Source organism: Ammospiza nelsoni, chromosome 23, assembly GCF_027579445.1.
Source record: "Ammospiza nelsoni isolate bAmmNel1 chromosome 23, bAmmNel1.pri, whole genome shotgun sequence".
NCBI lineage: Eukaryota > Metazoa > Chordata > Aves > Passeriformes > Passerellidae > Ammospiza > Ammospiza nelsoni.
In genome coordinates this window covers 4,904,571-4,923,908 of record NC_080655.1, presented here as the reverse complement: position 1 = coordinate 4,923,908, position 19,338 = coordinate 4,904,571, and the positions used below count along the sequence as shown (strand labels likewise).

The 19,338-nt window shown below is 46.6% G+C and overlaps 1 protein-coding gene across 3 annotated transcripts in view; it reads left to right on the top strand.

The window, feature by feature from the left end:
- Window positions 1-2,126: 2,126 nt before the first annotated feature.
- The window catches only part of KCTD20 (potassium channel tetramerization domain containing 20), a 33,020-nt gene continuing 15,808 nt past the window's right edge, over window positions 2,127-19,338 (top strand). Inside the window, exons 1-2 of one of the 3 annotated variants that reach the window (XM_059488113.1) lie at window positions 2,146-2,161; window positions 6,612-6,683. Coding sequence is in view for 1 of the 3 variants with exons in the window: in XM_059488111.1 (XP_059344094.1) it covers window positions 14,861-14,871 (11 nt within the window). In the remaining 2 variants the exon portion in view is untranslated. Of the gene's footprint in view, window positions 2,162-6,611; window positions 6,684-12,996; window positions 14,872-19,338 lie in introns of those variants that run through there. The other 2 variants (XM_059488112.1, XM_059488111.1) reach the window with 2 other exon arrangements.

The following is a 19,338-nucleotide window of genomic DNA, read 5'->3' as shown; positions in this document are numbered from 1 at the left end:
TTTGTCCTGGTTTAGGGCAAATTTGTGAGAAATGAGCACCAAGAGCCAACAAATACAGCAGCCTTATTGCCACTTCTATAAATTGTGTACTCTGCCAGTTCTGGAGTGCAGTGTTAAACCTCTGCGGACAGATGCCAACAGTAATCCTGCTGAAACCTGACAAAGCAACAGTTTCAATTGTTTTCTGTACTCCACAAACATTGCTTCACCTTCACCCTCATTTTCAAAATTATATTCTTCATCATATATCAACTTTTTCGCAGCATCCAACACGATTTACCTCTACATTATTAGCTTTTTGTTGTTCTGCCAGTCTGAAGGCACAGAACATCATACCCAGCATAAACAGAACAACGAGCGAGGATTCAAGCATCATAACGAGCCCGAAGAGAGGAGGAGAAATCCCGAGAGGGGCCGGGAGGAGGGAGGACAGGGACCGGGGCCGGCTCCTACCTGCATGGCCGGCCCGGTGCGAGCGGAGCCCGCCGCGCTCCGCGCCCGTCCCCGCGCCGCGATCCCGGCCAAAAACGAAATCGAAACGAGCGGGAGCCCCGGGAGGCCGGAGAGCAACGGGGGCAGCGCCCGGGGCCGGGTCCTGCTCCCCCCGCCCCCGCCGGGGAACCGCGGCTCGGCTCGCTCCGCCCGGTACCGGTACCGGGAAACCTCCTGATCCCGGGGCTCTGCTCCGTACCGGTACCGGGGAACCTCCTGATCCCGGGGCTCTGCTCCGTACCGGTACCGGGAAACCTCCTGATCCCGGGGCTCTGCTCCGTACCGGTACCGGTACCGGGAAACCTCCTGATCCCGGGGCTCTGCTCCGTAACGGTACCGGGACAGCACCGGGGAACCTCCTGCTCCGCTGAGCCCCGATCCGCCCGGTACCGATAGCGGGGAATCTCCTGCTCCCGAGGCCCCGCGGCTCGCCCCGCTCCACCCGGTACCGGGACAGAACCGGGGAACCTCACGCTCCCGGGGCCCCGCGGGCGGACACGCATCTCCTCCTCCTCCTCCTCCTCTTCCTCCGGGAGGACGGAGCGATCCCGGGACACGCCGGGAGCAGCTCCAGGAGCGGGGCTCGTCCTTTCTCTCCCCCAGGGGGAAAGGGGGGAAAACGGCGCAGCGGTCCCGGAGCAGCGGGAAGTGGGAGCGCACCGGGAGATGGGAGCGCACCGGGAGGTGCCCACCGACCCCGAGCACAGCCGGGGATGTGCGGGCACACAAGCTGTGGGGTTACACGGGTAACTGGGATGGGCTTTGAAGGGACTGTGAGGGACAAAAAGTACAGTTTTAGGAACGAAAGGGGTACTAAGAGGCGACTGGGAGCGACTGGGGGGGTAATGGGATGGACTGGGAGTGACAGGAATAGATACAGATTTGGAGGGCACTGGGAGGCGACTGGGATGGACTGGGAGTGACTGGAATAGATTTGGAGGGGATTGGATGGGATTTGGGAGGGATTGGACGCGACTGGGAAGGACTGCGAGGCACTTTTAGGGACAAAAAGGGCACTGGGAGTGGACTGTTAAGGCGCTGGGATAGACTGGGAGGTGCATGGGACTGGGAGGGACAAGAAGGGGCACTCGAAGGGCTCTGGAACCACCGGGGGCACCGGCATAGACTGGGATATACGGGGATGGACTGGAAGCGGACTGGGATAGACTTGGAGGGGGGTGGATGGGACTGGGAGGCGCTTTTAGGGACAGAAAGGGGCTGTGGGAGGGGACTGGGATAGACTTAGAGGGCAGGGGATGGGACTGGGAGGCGCTTTTAGGGACAGAAAGGGGCTGTGGGAGGGGACTGGGATAGACTTAGAGGGCAGGGGATGGGATTGGGAGGCGCTTTTAGGGACAGAAAGGGGCTGTGGGAGGGGACTGGGATAGACTTAGAGGGCAGGGGATGGGATTGGGAGGCGCTTTTAGGGACAGAAAGGGGCTGTGGGAGGGGACTGGGAGGGAACTGGGCTGGACTGGGCGGGCTCCGCTCCCCGCGGGCACCGCCTCCTCGCGCCCCGCCCCCTCCTGCTCTCTCGTTTTCCATTGGTCAACTAGGGAAGCCAATCACGGAGCTGGTCCAATCAGGTGGCGGCGTGGGCGGCGGGCGGGGCTCAGAGGCGGGGCCCCGCCCACCGCCCGCCTGAGGGAGCGGCCGCGGCGGGGACGCGGTGAGTGAGGCCTCGAGGGGGGGGCGGCCGAGGACCCCGCGGGGCTTTGGGGGCTCCTTCCCGCTCTTCTTTGACCTTCGGGGGGTTTTCTCCGTGCTCTCCATGCTCTGAGGGCGGTTGCGGGCCTGGGGGCGCCCGCAGTGCGCTCTGTGTCCGGAAAAGGGGGTTGGGGGGGGAGCTTTCCTGGCCCGGCGGGCACAGAGGAGAGCGCGGGGCCGAGAGGGGCCTGAGGGTCACAGGAAACATGGGGAGAGGGCTAAGGGACTCGCTGGGGGTCACAGGAGGCTCCGTTGTTGTGAATGGGCTTTGGAGGGGGTTCGGGAGTATCTGGGGATCACAGGTGACGTGGATGAGGGTCTGGGGGGTGTGTGGCTGTCACAAGGGATGTGGGGCTGGGGGGGTGTCTGGGGGTCACAGAGGATATGCTGGAGGGGGCTGTGGTTGAGGGGGTGTCTGGGGGTCACAGGATATGCTGGAGTGGGCTGAGGAGGTGTCTGGGGGTCACAGCAGACTCTGTTGTTGTGAATGTGCTTTGGGAGGGCTTTGGGGGCTGCTCCGCTGTTTGGGGACACAGCATTGTGTGCACTGATGGGAGCCATCTGTGAGGATGGGGGTGCTGCCACCTTTGTAGTGTTTACTTACAAAGGGGCTCTTTGGGGCTTTCCTACACTCTGTGTTTGGTGGGAGGCTGGGGCTGTTATACCTAGGTTGGCACTGCATCGTCGTGTTCGCATTTTCCTGGGCTGTGTGCGAGGCTGGGGCTGTGCCCAGTGCCCTGTGCTGTGCCCACCACCCCAGAATGGAACCAGCCTCCCCTTGGGAGGACACACCACCCTCCTACACGTGTTCTGGGGCTGGTGCAGTGTTGTTCTTAAACATGTTTTTAGGCTGGAGTTAACCTTCGTTTTCATCCCTCCTTTCTGGCCCCACTGTGCTTTGAAAGGAGCAGGAATTTCTAAGGGATTTTCCCCTAAATGGGTGAGTGGGTGAGACCTCATCCCACCTCTGCTCATAGGCACGTTTTTGTGTCAGCTGTGATCCTGCCTGTCTCTGCTCTGCCATCTCAGTGACCTGAGGCTCTTCAGGGAAGGGATATAATAATGCAAAGTCTTGGGTATGAGGTTTAATAAGACCAAGGTCCAGGTGCTGCATCAGGGTCAGGTCAACCTCCAGTGTCAATCCAGGCTGGGAATGAAGGGCTGGAGAACAGCCCAGGGAGAAGGACTTGGGCATGAGTTGCTTGGACGTGCCCTGGTCAGGTGTGTTGGACCCAGAACCCCCAGAGCCCTGTGTGAGCAGCAGGGAAGGGGGGATTTCTCCCCTTCTGCCCTGCTCAGGTGAGACCCCACATGCAGAGCTGGTCCAGCACAGGAAGGACATGAAGCTGTTGGAGGAGACCACTGAGGCGATCAGAGGGATGGAGCAGCTCTGCTGTGAGGAAAGGCTGAGATTTGGGGTTGTTCAAGCTGGAAAAGAGAAGGTTTGGGGTGACTGTAGTGTGGCCTTCCAGGAGCTGAAAGAAAACTGCAGAAAGATGGAGAGAAACTGTTTACAAGGGCCTGGAGTGAATGGACAAGGGGGAAGGGCTTCACCCTGACAGTAGATTTAGATGGGATATTGGGAAAAAATTCTTCCCTGTGAGGGTGCTGAGGCCCTGGCACAGGGTGCCTGGAGAAGCTGTGGTTGCCCCATCCCTGGCAGTGTCCAAGGCCAGGCTGGACAGGGATGAACAGCCTGGGACAGTGGAAGGTGTCCCTCCCATGGCAGGAGCTAGAACAGGATGAGCTTTAGGGTCTCTTCCCACCCAAACCATCCTGGGATTCTGTAAACCTGGGAGATTGAGAACCTCTGTAGGGAAAGTGTTTTGAATTGTTTTGCTGCACCCAAATCATGTTGTAGCTGTAGACTTTGCCTTTAAGGCAGAAAGTTCACCTGTGGCCCCTGTGAGAGCCTTATCCCACCTGAGCCCAGCCCTTCCTGCTGGCCTTAGCAGCAGTCACAGACAGCTCATGGCAGGGAAGTTGTGTCTGGGATCAACAGGAGCCCTGAGCTTTCCCTGCTCAGGTGTGTCCTCGTTTATTTGCCCTGTGCAGGGGCTGCACTGCTCACAGTCACCTGGCTTGGAGGGTTGTAAATACCTCAGGGCTCAGTGCTTAGAAGTATTTTCAGTAATCTGAGCATCAAAACATTGAATTATTTGGGTCAGGAGCTGTGGGTTAGTGTGTAGGCAAAGCTGCTTGTGAGAGTTCTTATTCTCCAGACTGGATTTCCATGTGCCTTTATTGTTATTCTGTTTAGGGAAGCAGCCGCCTTCTGCTAAAATAAATAAATACTCTGTTTATAGCATAACTCTGTATTTCCATCACTAACAAATGCTCTTCTGCAGAGCAGCCTGTACAACAATTGCCTTTATTTTCCATAATAACATCCATGTTCTGATCTTAAGGCTGAAATGCAGCAGCTTATGTAAACCAAGGGAAGCCTGTGCAGAAGACTCTGTCTAGACTCACTGCACCTTGTCTTAAAGCAATTAAAGACAGGTTAAAGCAAGTTCTGCTGTCATGGAAATAGGCATGTGCTGATTTGTTTGTGTTTGTTTCAAAACAGATTAATTTGCAGCACATGAAATGCTTTTTGATATCTTTGGATGCTGTCTTGTGCTGCCAGAATCAAAGGGGATGAATTTTATGTTTGATTTGGGCTTGAAAAGAATGAACTTTCTGGTAGGAGTTGATGACATAATTTTATTTTGGGGGAGCTTTCTGTTTTGTAGTTCTCTATAAATGAGTGGAGTTCAGTGAGCTCAGTCAAGCTGCAGGGGCAGCTGGAAGAAGTTGGAGGTGAAAGAACCAAACTGGTTATTTCTGTCCTTCTTAACAGTGGTGAGAACTAAGCAGCAAAGTCATCTGAGCTGTTGGATGTAAAGTTCATGTACCTGCAGACAGAGAAAGTGAATATGGATTCCTTTTGAGGTTGTTTATTTTCTGGAAAGGTTTTAAGGCAGTTCTGGAGTGGCAGATGGGAGTCATTCCAGAGCCTCATCACTGTTGTGCTAACAGAAATGTATCATCTAAGATCCATCTAGAGTTGTTGGATGTGTCCAGTATAAATCAATCCAAGTTACACTTTGTTTTCCTGTGCTCCAGAGCTGTCCTTACCTGAGCTCTGCACACCAGTCATCAATATTTGCATCTCCAAAGTATTTTTAACCATCAGGCTTGAGAAACTCTCTTACTTCAGCTGATTTGATCATAAATCTGATGTTACCTCAGTCTCTTTGAAGTACCTTCATGTTCTGGCATGCTCAGAATCCAAGAGGTTTCATAACCACTTGCTGGGAGTTTTCTGTTCAGGATATTGTAACATTTTGTGTCTGGTGACTCAGTCTGTCCTTACAGGTCATGAGAAGCAAGAATCATCATCTCATTTATCAGTTGGTACTTTCAGCCCTGAGTTTGGGCCATGCCAGGGTGTGTTTGTCACTCGACCTCATCTTGAACTCATTCCATGTGCCCAGGACAGGCAGCCAAGTGTTCAGTTCTCTGTGTAGCAGTACATTCACAAGAATCAAAGTATAATATTGCTTAAAGTCTTGCTGTTCATTCTATTTAAACACCTGAAAACCTATAAGCAGAACATTTGGGTGTAGAGAAAAGTAAATAACATTTCATTTTTTTGCTGTAAGGCTCCAGTGCTGTAGTTAACAACACCTTTGTCCCCCTTTGCCAAAAGCTGTCATCACCAAGGGACATTGGCCAGGCAGTGGGACTGGATTAATAATTGCATCACAGAGCTGCAGAGTCTGTTTGGAAAGTCACTGCACAGTGAAAGGCCAACTCAGCAGCCAAATGTGGGGGAAGGAGCCTTGCAGCACTCCTGAAATAGCACCTGTGAGCTCTCTCTTTGGTGCCTGTGCCTGCCAAAGCCACTGTCGAGAATTCTTCCTCCTCCTAGAAAGTCAAATCCTGCCTAATTAATGCACAGTGAGTCTTCTGAAAGCTTCAGCTTGGGATGGACTCTGCAACTTCTGTGTTCTGCTTGGGCATCCCAGAGGAGTGTGTGGATAATGAGCTCTTTCTTTACAAGAAAAGTGCTGAGTTGGTGCCTGCTGATAAAGGTCACTTGAGCTGTCTAAAAGATCTGAGTTTTAAATTAGTTTCTTAATAAAAAGTGAATTTAGCCAGAGGATCAGTGCATTACTGCTAATTTAACCCACATCCAGACAAGCAGCACAATAAATACCTTTTCTGGGGGGGGGGGAATCTAAAAGAATGGGGAACCATCAGCATTTTTTGTTTATTTATTCATAAATAGCATAACTAGAGCCAAGTAAAGTTTAGAAATTACCAATTTTGGTGTCATTAACATTTTTGTAGAAACAGTTTGATTACAATATCTGGTTTTTGGGGAGACCTGGCCAGGCTGCTGATGAAAGCCACTCTGATTTCAGGTTTCTCATCCCAATATCCCCTCCAATTCCAGCATGACAGTGGGGTAGCGCTACTGGACCATCTTTGCCAAGGTTGGTACAGTTTTGGGTCTCTGGCTTTTGGATGGCTTTGCCATGTGAATTGTCCACTGTTCTGAGCCATGGCAGTGCAGAGAAGCTGGGATTTGTAATCCATGTAGTGGGGAGGGGATGTGTTTTGGGAGTGTTACAATAATTACAGGTGCTGAAGTAGCTGAAATCCTGGAACCTGCCTTCCTTCCCTCTGTTATTCCGTCACTTTTCACAACCACTTCTCCTCCTGTGTCTTGCTCCAGTTCGAATTTGCAGTCACAATATGTCCTCCAGCCTCTTCCCCGGCCCCTGTGGGCTTTGGATCCACTTTTTGGAGCACAAAAGAGCACTAAGGACTTTTGAAGGGCAGCTGGTCCATGAGCACAGGCCTGAAATGGAGAAGGAAAATCAATGTCTGTTAGTCTTGCAAGCAGCACTGAACATGGGCTGTAGCTGCTGAAGCTCAACATTCAGTAATTTCTTCTACAATTTATGATTGCTTTTTTCTTATTGCCCTCAGAACAACCTCAAATGTGTTGTGTGTGCAGCTGTTAAAAATTGTGTTAATCCATGGATTGCTCCTGGGAGCAGGAATGTTCAGCCATTGCTTTGGTTTTGCTTCTGAACACACAAATACAGAAATACCCTTGTGAACCATAAAATGTAACAGTCATGTGTATCCTACTGTCAAAGTGACTGAGAATTACTCAGCTTTTTACTGCAAGATTAAAAAGCTGCCTGAGATTCAAAGGAAGTAGCCAAAAGAAGCAATAAAAAAGGTGATGGAAATGGACTAAAGATAGAGAAATGAGAGCACAGCTGTGTGTCAGGTCTGCCTCTGCAATGTGTGGACAAATAGTCTGGATTAGTCTGTTAGTCAGAACTGCTTTCAGTTGCAGCAGCATTTCCAAGAAGTGGGAAATGAAAGCATTTCCCAACCAGCTCCCATAAAACAGTGCCGTGTCCCTGACCTGTGTGGGGTGTCAGAGTTTAGTCCAGTGAATCAGGAAGTTTTCAGAAGGAGGCAGAGCTTGGCAGCCATAAAAACAGAACTGACCCTTGTGACAGCGGTGAGAATGGTAACAGTTAATGATTGCTGCTGCCACGTGGGGTGGATGCAAAGTTTTGGCTATGTAAAACAGATGAGGGAGATGTAAACAACAAAGCCATGTTTAATAAAAGAGGGGTTTCAATAAATGTAATTCCTGGACTAGAAGGCATTGCTGAGTCCTGGAGCCCGCCCTGTGGCTCGCTGTGCTGGGACAGCAGCTGGGCACGTTTCCTGAAATGAAGCTGGGAGTCCACGTGATGCCCCTGGATGTCCTGTAAACTGCCAGGATTAAGCATCTGCCCCACTTTGAGCTGTATGCCGAGTTTAATAACCATTCACATTAATTTTTTTCTAATTGGTGCCTGTTTTATAACTGAATGACTGCAATTCTCAGGTTATTCTGGTAACTTGGATAAATTGGAGTGAAAGGTCCACAAAAGATGTGAGTGTGGAAAAGGCAGGAAGAGAGAAAGTGATAGCAGCAACAGCAGAGTTTCTGGATGGACTGGAGATGAGCACAGTGGATTTTCTGAGTCTCTCAGTTCATGTGCTCAGTATCATCTGCTAGTTCAACATGACTGGAACAAATAATGGAGAAAAATAGAGTAAGGAAGCTTTAACCTCAGTGAAAGTGAGCTCATTTCTTCTTCCTCTGGGCAAGTGGATTAAAAATCATGGTGTTACATAATCTCTACCCACAGAAAAGCTTCTGTCTGCCTGGAATGTTATCTGCTGTGGCAGTTGGTGCTTATGAATGAGTTCCCTAATCCATTGACAGAAATGATCCAGCAGCACTTGCTGACTTCCCTGTGGTCCAGTGCTTGCTGAGGAGCCTTAGTCAGGTGTCAGGGGCTGATACAGCCTCAGGAGATGGATGTGTACATAGCAAAGGCCTTTAAACTGATAGGGGTTTTGAAAAAAAAACTTTACTGCCTGTGCTGGGAAAGGAATCCAACTAAGGAATGGAAAAGAAATAGAGATTATTAAAATTTCAGGTTTTGATTGCAGTTAAAATTTGATTTCTTAAATCTATGGAGTTTCATATACATGAGCATAACCTGGCCTTTTTCTATAGGATCTAATTTCTCTTTTTCCTTTCAGACTGACCAAAATACAAATATGAAAAATCATAAGATTATTCAGTTGTGTGCAAATCACATGATTCAGGTATATTTGAGAAGTGGTTCAGCTTTAATATAAAGTGCCCAAAGACCACAAGATTTTGCCTATATCCAGGCTTTGCTGAGATGCATCCTAAGCATGTGTAAATGAGCTAATGTTGGAGTCTCTGGGGACAGGCAGGTTTTAGCTTTTATTCTGAGTGCTGGGATCTCTGCTCTCAGCTGTGCTGATCTCAGAGCTCCCTTGGAGTGCAGTCAAATCCATTGATTGGGATGCTGCACTAATGGAGAGAAATATTGATCACGAGCATTTCTTGGGCACGTGGGAGAGGAGCTTTCTCATTCCCAGCACTGTCTCCTGTTTCACATCCAGTAACGGGGCTGCAGCATCTCTGCCCCTGCCCCAGCTCAGGGTGAGGCTGTAGCAAAGTCATTTGAGCTGTTGCATGTAAAGTGTATGTACCTACAGACAGAGAAAGTAAAGATGGGCTTTCCTTGGGGTTGTTTATTTTCTGGAAAGGTTTTGAGACAGTTCTTGGAGTGGCAGATGTGATGTATCAGCTGATTAGTAGGAAGGATATGATTCTGACTCCTCAGCCAATGAATAGGACAAAGGAGTTGGTGATGATTAGGATGAGTATAGTGATTAGGAAGAATCGTAGCTAGGTGAAAAATTTTGTGCTCTAGGGGTGTGGAGCTATATATCATGTTGCAAATTGTAGGATAGATCATGGTATGAACAGTGCAGTGGAGTTCTTGGAGTGGCAGATATGATGGTAATTCCAGAAACCCCATCACTTGTCAGAGCTCAGTGCATCCCTCTGGGTGTCCAGAGTTCCCCAGGACCCCGTCAGGGGGCTCAGAGACCCTGGCACACAGCCCAGAGCACCTGGGGGTTTGATTGTGACCCCTGGAGCAAACTGCCAGCTTTGTATGAGGACCTGAAAGTCACTGAACTTTAAACAGTATAATAATAAAATTATCACAGGGTGAAAATGTAGATTTTAGGATTTTTGGTATGGGGGTTATGGGGACAAGATGGAGGAACCTGGGCATGTCCAGCCTTTCTTCTTCTTCTTCTTCTTGTTCTCCATTTTCTGCAGTGATGTTGGCACTTTGGGATTGGTTTAGGGTAGAAGTGCACTGTCTAACATAGGTGATAGGTATTGGGAATTAAGTGTAAATATGTTATATGGAGTTTGGGGTATAAAAGGACAACACAGAGTGCCTGTGGCTGCCCTGCTGAGCAGATCTCGGCTGGGCAGAAAGAAAATTTTATAGATAAGAATTAACAAACAACATCAAGACCGAAAACTGAAGAGCTCTGACTCGTTCTTCGGGCGCACAGGCTGAAACAGAGACATCCTGCACATCTGGGAGCAGCAATTAACAACCAGAAACCTGAGAATCACTGGGAGTGATCACTGTCTCAAAACCTTTCCAGAAAATAAACAGCCCCAAGAAAATCCCATATTCACTTTCTCTGTCTGTAGGTACAAGCACTTTACATCCAGCAGCTCAGATGACTTTGCTACAGCCTCACCCTGAGCCGGGGCAGAGATGCTGCAGCCCCATTACTGATGTGAAACAGGAGACAATGGTGGGAATGAGATGTGCTGGGTGGGAAGGGCACTGTGACAGCTCTGTCACTGCTCCTGCTGCTCTGGGACTGGAAGTCCCCTCACAAGGTGGCTTCAGAAAGACCAGAATGAGTTTATTTGATACAAGCAGCTGTGTTGATGTGCAGTTTTGCTGTCTCTAAACAGCTGGGTTAGAGGAGGTCAGCTGGGCTTGCTCTGCACAAGATACTGAAGTGAAACCAGTCTAATGATTTCTGTTACCTTGTGCTGGCTGAGCAAAAGGGGAAACTGGGTTTGTTTATTGATAATTATAAAGCTGTGGAGAGCTTTGTGCATTAGCACTGTGCTACATTTAAATAGTATCCTGTCGTCAAATGTCCCTATTACAAAATGTTCTTTGCCAAGATCATGGGCCTCTCTTTTTTAAAGTTGCTTTTGAAAAGCAATTGTTTTCAGAAAATTGGTAAATATGCCATGGCTGTGGGACCTCTGTGTGTCTTGACTTTGTGCTGTTAAGTCATTCCAAGAGCATTTTAAAGGTGTTATGAACAGCTATGGGAAATGCCACTTCACCACTTGGAGACTAGAATGATTGCATTTCTGAGAGATGAAATAATTCTTAGTGCAGAAAATAGTGTGTTCTCCAGCCTCTCACCCTGTGTGCTGCAGTGCTATCTTTAATTAGAAGGCTGTCGCAGCTGAAGTAAAAATACCAACTCAAAACAAAACCTCGTGTGAACCAGACTGAGAGCCATGAGCCTTAAAGCTTTACTTCTGAACAGCTGGAGCCCTGACAGGAGCATTCCAGCCTCTCGTGCTGCCCAGGCCGTGTCTGGCACACGGGGCAGGAGGAAATGTTCCCCTCTGCTCATGGGAGAGGTGCTCCAGGTTCAGCATAAGAGGAGATTGATGTCCTGTGTCTTCAGCCAGACTGACAAAAGCCACCTCGTTTCATGCAGGCCATGTTAGAGCTGTAAAATGTCACAGTGTGGTCAGGACTGAGCTGAAACCCTCAGGTTGGAGGGAGCTGCTCTTGGGACATTTACAGACCCTTTAATTAGCAGGCTATGCAGGAAAACCTATCTTCTTGTTAAGGATTTATTAAAATCACACATAAGCTCTGCTGCTGAAAGATGCTCATTAATTCGAGATACTCTTGGATTATTCAGAAGAGTGAATATCCCTCACAAGGACAGGCTTTGAAGATCATTTCCTTGAAATAAGTAACTTTTAAAAATTCCTGGAATTTCTTTTGCATGTTATCTTTGAGATAGACACAAAACCAGCTACAGTTTTGGCTAGAATATTGTTAGAATATTTGCTAGAATATTACCTTGCTTGTCAAGGTAAAAACAAGCCAGAGAGGCCTCTTCTAGAATATTCAATTTTAGAACTTTCCCCTTTCAAGGGTGACCTTATCCAGTACCCAAATGGACACCTTCCATCAGGAACACCTCATTATGTGTGTTGAAATAGGCATCTTCTCTGCTTTTTCAATTTTGTATATTTTTTGTGGTATTTCCCTTTTTTTATTCCCTCAAAATATGGCTCCAGTTCCTGACTAATTTGGCTGTAATGCTGCACTAACCAAATATTTTTGTGGAAGAATTATTAGTCATAGAAGAAAGAATGTAATGAAATATTCTTAGAAAGTGTTATAACTATGCTTGACATGTAAAATATTTATTCAGGCATGTAAACAAAGCAAGAGGTGTCTTGCCAATGTCCCCTTGTAAACCATGGCTGGTTTGAAATCATGAACTGTTTTTCAGTTCTTGAAAATAAAGTATCAGGTTCTCTGCTGACATGAATTGGCACAGTGCTAATGGTTGGCCTCACCTAGATGAAATTGTAGCCCCTGCTCTTGCCTTCCTCAAAATAAAATCAGGAGGTGTTTTCCAAAGGGCTGTAATTGTGCTAAATAAAACCCCTGTGTTTATTTTGGTTTCGGATTACTCAGTGTTACTTGCAGTTACTAATGCAGCTGCCCCGTGAAAGGAGCCTTATGTTTGTTTTGCTTTTTCTTATTGTTGTATCTTAATGAGCATTAAAACCATGTGTTTGATTCAGAGAACTCTGTTCTTCCTGAGAACAACACTGATAATGTTCCCTTTGTGCTTCAGAGGAGCATCTCTGCCCTTCCAGAGGAGAACCCAGCTGTGCTTTATCTGAACAAGCTTCCAGCACCTGTGTGGTGAGACAGGGCAGTGCCCCATGGGGATGGCAGATAATGCCCCTGGCAGGGACCTGTGCCAGCCTGAACCAGCCCAGACTCGGGGCAGGATTCCAGTGCTGGGGAACACCTGAATTTGCCAATCCTGCTTCTGCCCTTCCCACTGGACCTGCAGTCTGAACCTCCTTCTCAATATTTCCTTGCAAATTTAATTCGCATTGCATCCCTGCGTTTGTTTCTTGGGTTTGCTTTGAGTTTTTTCACTGTTATTATTTTGAAAGCTCCTCTGACTGCATCCAACTTTTTAAAATGTGCCACCTATTGTTAATTTTTTAGCTGCTGGTGTGTAATTGGTGAGAAATGAATGGCAGCAGATGAGCTGGGAATGAGTGAGCTGTTACTTGTTGGGATCCCTTCCAGAGGAGGAAGGTGGAGTTCTGAGCTGCTCGCAGCCTTTCTAAAATAAGAGTCCAAACAAGTTGGTGCTTTTTGTCATGGGTGAAATGTTAGATAAGTTTTTGTAGCAAGCAAAAATGTAAATGATGAGAGGAATTTTGGTTTAGGGTATTGTCTCTGCTGAATTTTTAATTTTTACATAAATTAATTAAAATTTGTATCGTTCAAAACACACTGATAATACACCATTGCTCATCTCGAGAGATCCACAGTGGACAAGTGTGTCTTTAAAACAAATAGGGTCATTATAAAAGCTAATTTATAAATTTTACATACACAGGTTATGTAAATTTTATATAAAATAAATAAATCTATTCTTTCTCCTGATGATAGCCACCAGTCTCACCTGGTGTGGGACAACACCTCTTGGTGATTAGAGATTCTTGCTGTTTACATTCCCCCAGCCTATTGCACCTGTGTCTGGACAGATGAGAGAATTGGGCATTAAAGAAATAAAATCTTGCCCCCAAACCAAAACCTATAACAAGTTTTTATACAAAAGTTAGTAAATTAGTGACTTGGATTTTTTTTTCTATATTGTATTGCTTGGTTTGTTTTTAATTAAGAGCTCTCTAAAGGCATCTTTTATTCAGACTTGCCAGGACACATGTGCTTTATCACTGGCATGAGTCAGGAGGAAAATATTTCCTGCCTGTTTAGACTCTCTTTGCATTAAAAATTATATATTATTGATGATCTGTGATATATTTAACTCTGTTGTTTTGTGAAATGGTGTTTGGAGCAGTCTCTGAGCTGTATCTTAGGGGAAAGCAGTAGGAGATAGAATCGATGGATTTAATATTTGAGCTGGCAGAGGGGAAACATTTCCAGGTGACATAAACAATGTATTGCCTTGGCCATGGCACAGGAGCACTGAGGGAAGGTGCTGGTTCTTATTGAGGCTCTTCAGCAATGCACTGGTGTGTCAAAATAACTCATTTTATCAATTTTAATAACTCATTTTATCCTCAGTTTCTGTAATTTGTTTGGGCCCAAGTCCTGGGGCTCCTGACCTTGGCAATCCATATGTACATAACCAAAAATTCTGGTGGTTAATTCCTCTCTGCCTGTCTAAGGGATGTGTGGCAGGAGGGTGTTTTACCAAATGGTATCAAGGGTTTAATTTGAGATTCTCTTGGATTCTTCAGCAGAAAGGTGAATATTCCTCACAAGGACACGCTTTGAAGACCATTTCCTTGAAATAAGTTAACTTTTAAAAATTCCTGGAATTTCTTTTGCTCGTTATCTTTGAGATAGACACAAAACCAGCTGGCTAGAATATTTCTGGGCTCTCTCTTGTCAAGGTAAAAACGAGCCAGAGAGGCCTGTTCTGGAATACACCTTAATTTTAGAACTTTCCCCTTTCAAGAGTGACCTTATCCAGTTCCCAACTGGACACCTTCCATCAGCACAAGCTCCTCATTATGTGTGTTGAAATAGGCATCTTCTCTGCTTTTTCAATTTTGTGTATTTTTTGTGGTATTTCCCTTTTTTACCCCCTCAAAATATGGCCTTTTCTACCCCACAACTGAGCCTTTTCTACCACACAATTCCTGCAAAAACTGAATGAAGAATTCGGAGAAACATTCACGAGGCTTTTACTGCAAAGAGGAGCCTTTAAGCTGTTACCACACGGATTACATTCAAACTTTCCACGAATCAGCTGGAGGGCCTTTTAACCTGAAATAAGTACATGAATCAGCTTTGGGGGAGTGCCCAGCGCTGCTCGAGGAGTTTAAACTGCGGAGCTTTGCTGTGCCCGGTGCTTCCCTCTGCTCCAGGAGGATTTCGGGCTCTGCAGGGAGCGCCCAGCACGGATGAGCCGGCAGTAAGTGAGGGGTGCTGGGCACAGGGTTTGCTCCAGACTTACACCGGGAAATGGGGGTGATCAGAACTTCTGGTGGATCAGACTCTGTGTTAGAACTCCCTCAGAAATACTCCTGTCCTCATGCAGCTTGTAGTTTTTAATTGAAAAACTGGACTTCTTATAGTACAAATGAGAGGGCAGATTCTCTGTTAATGCTCCCTCAGAAATACTCTTGTCCTTATGCAGTTTGTAGTTTATAATTGAAAAACTGGACTTTTCATAATACAAATGAGAAGACAGATTCTCTGTTAACAGATTCTCTGTTAGAAACCCCTCAGAAATACTCCTATCCTTATGCAGTTTGCTGTAGTTTGTAATTGAAAAATTGGACTTCTCATAATATAAATAAGAGGGCAGATTCTCTGTTAGAACTCCCTCAGAAATACTCTTGTCCTTATGCAGTTTGTAGTTTATAATTGAAAACCTGGACTTCTCACAGTACAAATGAGGGGACAGGTTCTCTGTTAGTACTGCCTCAGAAATACTCCTGTCCTTATACTGTTTGTAGTTTATAAATGAAAAGCTGGATTTTCATAATACAAATGAGAGGACAGATTCTGTGTTAGTACTGCCTCAGAAATACTCTTGTCCTTGTGCTGTTTGCTGCAGTTTATCATTTAAAAACTGGACTTTTCATAATATAAATGAGAAGACATTCTCTGTTAACACAGATTCTCTGTTAGAACTCCCTCAGAAATACTCTTGTCCTTATGCAGTTGGTAGTTTATAATTGAAAAACTGGACTTTTCATAATACAAATGAGAAGACAGATTCTCTGTTAACAGATTCTCTATTAGAAACCCCTCAGAAATACTCCTATCCTTATGCAGTTTGTAGTTTATAATTGAAAAACTGGACTTCTCATAATATAAATGAGAGGACAGATTCTCTGTTAGAACTCCCTCAGAAATACTCTTGTCCTTATGCAGTTTGTAGTTTATAATTGAAAAACTGAACTTCTCATAATATAAATGAGAGGGCAGATTCTCTGTTAGTACTCCCTCAGAAATACTCCTGTCCTCATGCTGTTTGCTGCAGTTTATAATTGAAAAATTGGACTTCTCATAATACAAATACAGGAATTGAAATAATGCGGATCTGGAACCAAGTTGGATTTAACTGCCTAAGAAAAGCTGAGAAATAAAAGGGTTTTTAAATCCAAAGGGATAAGGCAGCTTTTTTATGCTTTGCTGAAGTGTGTGGGATTTTCTGAAATCTTTGTAAATACTTTTGCAGCAAATGTAAAAGAACAGAGAGCACAACCAAACTCTGTTGTCTGCAGCACCTACTCCTTTTGCAGGCTCTCACCTAAGTATTTGTAGCTTAATTTAACACAGGTTAAGAGAAGGTGTAACTCACAGGTGTCACCTGCCTTAAAACTTCATTTAGCTCAGTATTGTTTATTTTAGCAGGGAATGTTTTTTTCCTGTCTCTAGGTAAAAATATCCTGCTTATATTTGCAACAGCTCATCTTTTGCCACAGGTTTTTTTCCCTTTTCCCTGATCATATCTACACAATCCAACCTTCTGCCAAGGAAGGAGGTGTGTATTCTATATGGGCATGGCCAGCTTTATTAAAAGTGCTGAATTTAATCAGATAGCACTGGCAAAGCTGCCATTGCCATAGAGGTAAGAAGCTTTTTATGAGGATCAAATATAAATTTTCAGGTGACTGTCTTTATTTATTCCAGAATTGTGAGGAAATACTCTTTACAGTTCACTTGGGTCTGCTCTCTAATTTTAATACCTTGGGCCTCAGAGGTAAATAAAAAATAAAAATAAATAAAAAATAAAAAAGCAGTAAGTTGTTGCTGTGGTGAGGAACATTGCTGGATGCATTTCATCTCTTCTGTTGGTGAGGCTGCCACAGTGTGACCTTCCTATTTTGGGAAAGTCAGTAAAAGGTTACATCCAGTTAATAAATATCCATTATTTTTCTGCAGGTTTCAGTCTTGTTGTGTAGATTGGCAAAAGAAAAGCTGCTGTGAGTGTGGGGCACTGGTGAGGGGTCAGTTCAGTGCATAAACTGAGCACTGGTGGGGACAGAGGGACCTGGTGACCCCCAGACCTTAAATCAAAGTGTGCAAACGCAGTGTTAAACCCTTAAACTCATATTGCCAACTGTAGTTTTGAATTACATTTGTAGAAACAGTGGATTTTTGTTGAGCCTCAATTAAATGAGTAAGTCAGTAAACTTTGCTAACAGTGTGGCACTATGCACAGAATAGGAGAAACAATCAAGCATTTCATCAGCCTCCTTGCTGTCTCCTGCCAACATTTTCAGGCTGCCCTGCATTGCATCAGGCCTGCTGGACATTATTTTCCATCTATCATTTGAAGCCAGATGGAAAATGAATCCTCTGTATATTGATAGAGTTATTTCATAACAAGGGAAAAGCTTTTTGTCATGTGCCTGTGCTGGTTCAACCTACAAATCAGCTTTTATTGTCTGCTTGTGTTTGTGTTGGGAGAATGAAATGGGGATCAGTAGGAGGTGTGTGAAGAGCATGTGGAGGCTGCAGGTGGATGGTTTTCTCTCTGGTGCAGACCCTGTTGTTTTCCAGTGCTCCAGGTGCATCTACAGGTGCCAGGGAGTGGCAACCCCAGCCCTGCCAAGTCTCACCTTGCCCTGAGCATCTCCCTTGGTTCAGGTGCACAGGACAGTGCTTGGGGCTCAGCCAGGCTGGCAGAGCTGGGGATGTCCAACCTGAGCAGGAGAAGGCTCCAGGGAGAGCTCAGAGCCCCTTCCAGAGCCTAAAGGGACTAAGAGAGCTGGAGAGGGGCTTGGAACAAGAGCCTGGAGGGACAGGACCATGTGCTCCAGGTGTATCTACAGGTGCCAGGGAGTAGAAACCCCAGCCCTGCCAAGTGTCACCTTGCCCTGAGCATCTCCCTTGGTTCAGGTGCACAGGGCAGTGCTTGTGGCTCAGCCTGGTTGGGAGAGACCTGAGCAGCCAGGCTGGGAGAGCTGGGGATGTCCAACCTGGCTGGGAGAAGGCTCCAGGGAGACCTCAAAGCCTCTTCCAGTGCCTAAAGGGACTAAGAGGGGCTTGGGACAAGAGCCTGGAGGGACAGGACCATGTTGTTCTCCAGTGCTCCAGGTGTATCTGCAGCTGCCAGGGAGTGGCAACTTCAGCCCTGCCAAGTCTCACCTTGCCCTGAGCATCTCCCTTGGTTCTGGTGCATGTGCAGTGCTTGGGGCTCAGCGTGGCAGTGCTGCTTTCCCTGGCTGGCACAGCTGGGGATGCCCAGCCTGCATGGGAGAAGGCTCCAGGGAGAGCTCAGAGTCCCTTCCAGTGCCTAAAGCAACTAAGAGAGCTGGGGAAGTGCTTGGGACAAGGTCCTGGAGGGACAGGACACAGGGAATGGTTTCCCACTGCCAGAGGGCAGGGATGGATGGGATATTGGCAAGGAATCGTTCCCTGGGAGGGTGGGCAGGCCCTGGCACAGGGTGCCCAGAGCAGCTGGGGCTGCTCCATCCCTGGAAGTGTCCAAGGCTTGGATCACCCTGGCACAATGGAAGGTGTCCCTGCCATGCCGGGGGTGGCACTGGGGGGGCTTTAGTATCCTTCTTAGTTACAGAATGAGCCATCAGGTCAGGTGTAATTTTTTAATAGAGGAGAACATTTCACTTTTTGCCTTTCTCTCTACTGGATGAGTTCTGTCACTCTGCACAGCCCTCTGCAATGCCTCTCTGCCACTGGGAAGTTTTTATTGCAGGTGATCTGAGCTGACAGGCAGAATCATTTGGTTTTTCTCTTTCTCTGGGAAAGTCTTCATGTGATGATCAGAAGCAAATAGTTATTATGAAATTTAGAAGTTGGATTGCTGCCTACTTGGCAATATTAGAATTTTTCAGCAGTTTGATGGCTGCTTTTTTATTTAACCAATGTTACCCAGCCCAGGGGAGATCCATTATCTCTGTGCTGCATTCCCTGCTGTGGTTTATACCTTACAGTGATTCCCCTAATCCTTATGTACAGGAAACATTCTCCTTATGTCTCTTAAACCCATGAGATTGCCCTTTTCCTCTCCAAAGTAGAAAGCCAATCGTTGCTAATTTGTTTCTCTGCTTTTATGTTTAGAGAAACTTTTAGAATATTCTAAGGAGACCTTTTAAGAATTTATGCTGGTTTTATCTGATATAAAGTTAGTTTTCTTCCTAGTAGCTTATGGCGGTTTGGAATTTAGCTGGAAAAAAGAGGTTGATAACACAGGGGTGTTTTATTTATTGCTGAGCAGGGCTCACACAGAACCAAGACCCCCAGTGGGCTGGGGGGTGCTCAGGAGCTGGGGACACAGCCAGGCCAGCAGACCCAGGGATGGATATTCCTCTCCTTATGGAAGTGGAATAAGAAGCACACAGAGCTGGGGGAGGAAGGAACAGGGGGGATGTTAGGAGTGATGCTGTTTTTCTTCCCTGGTAAT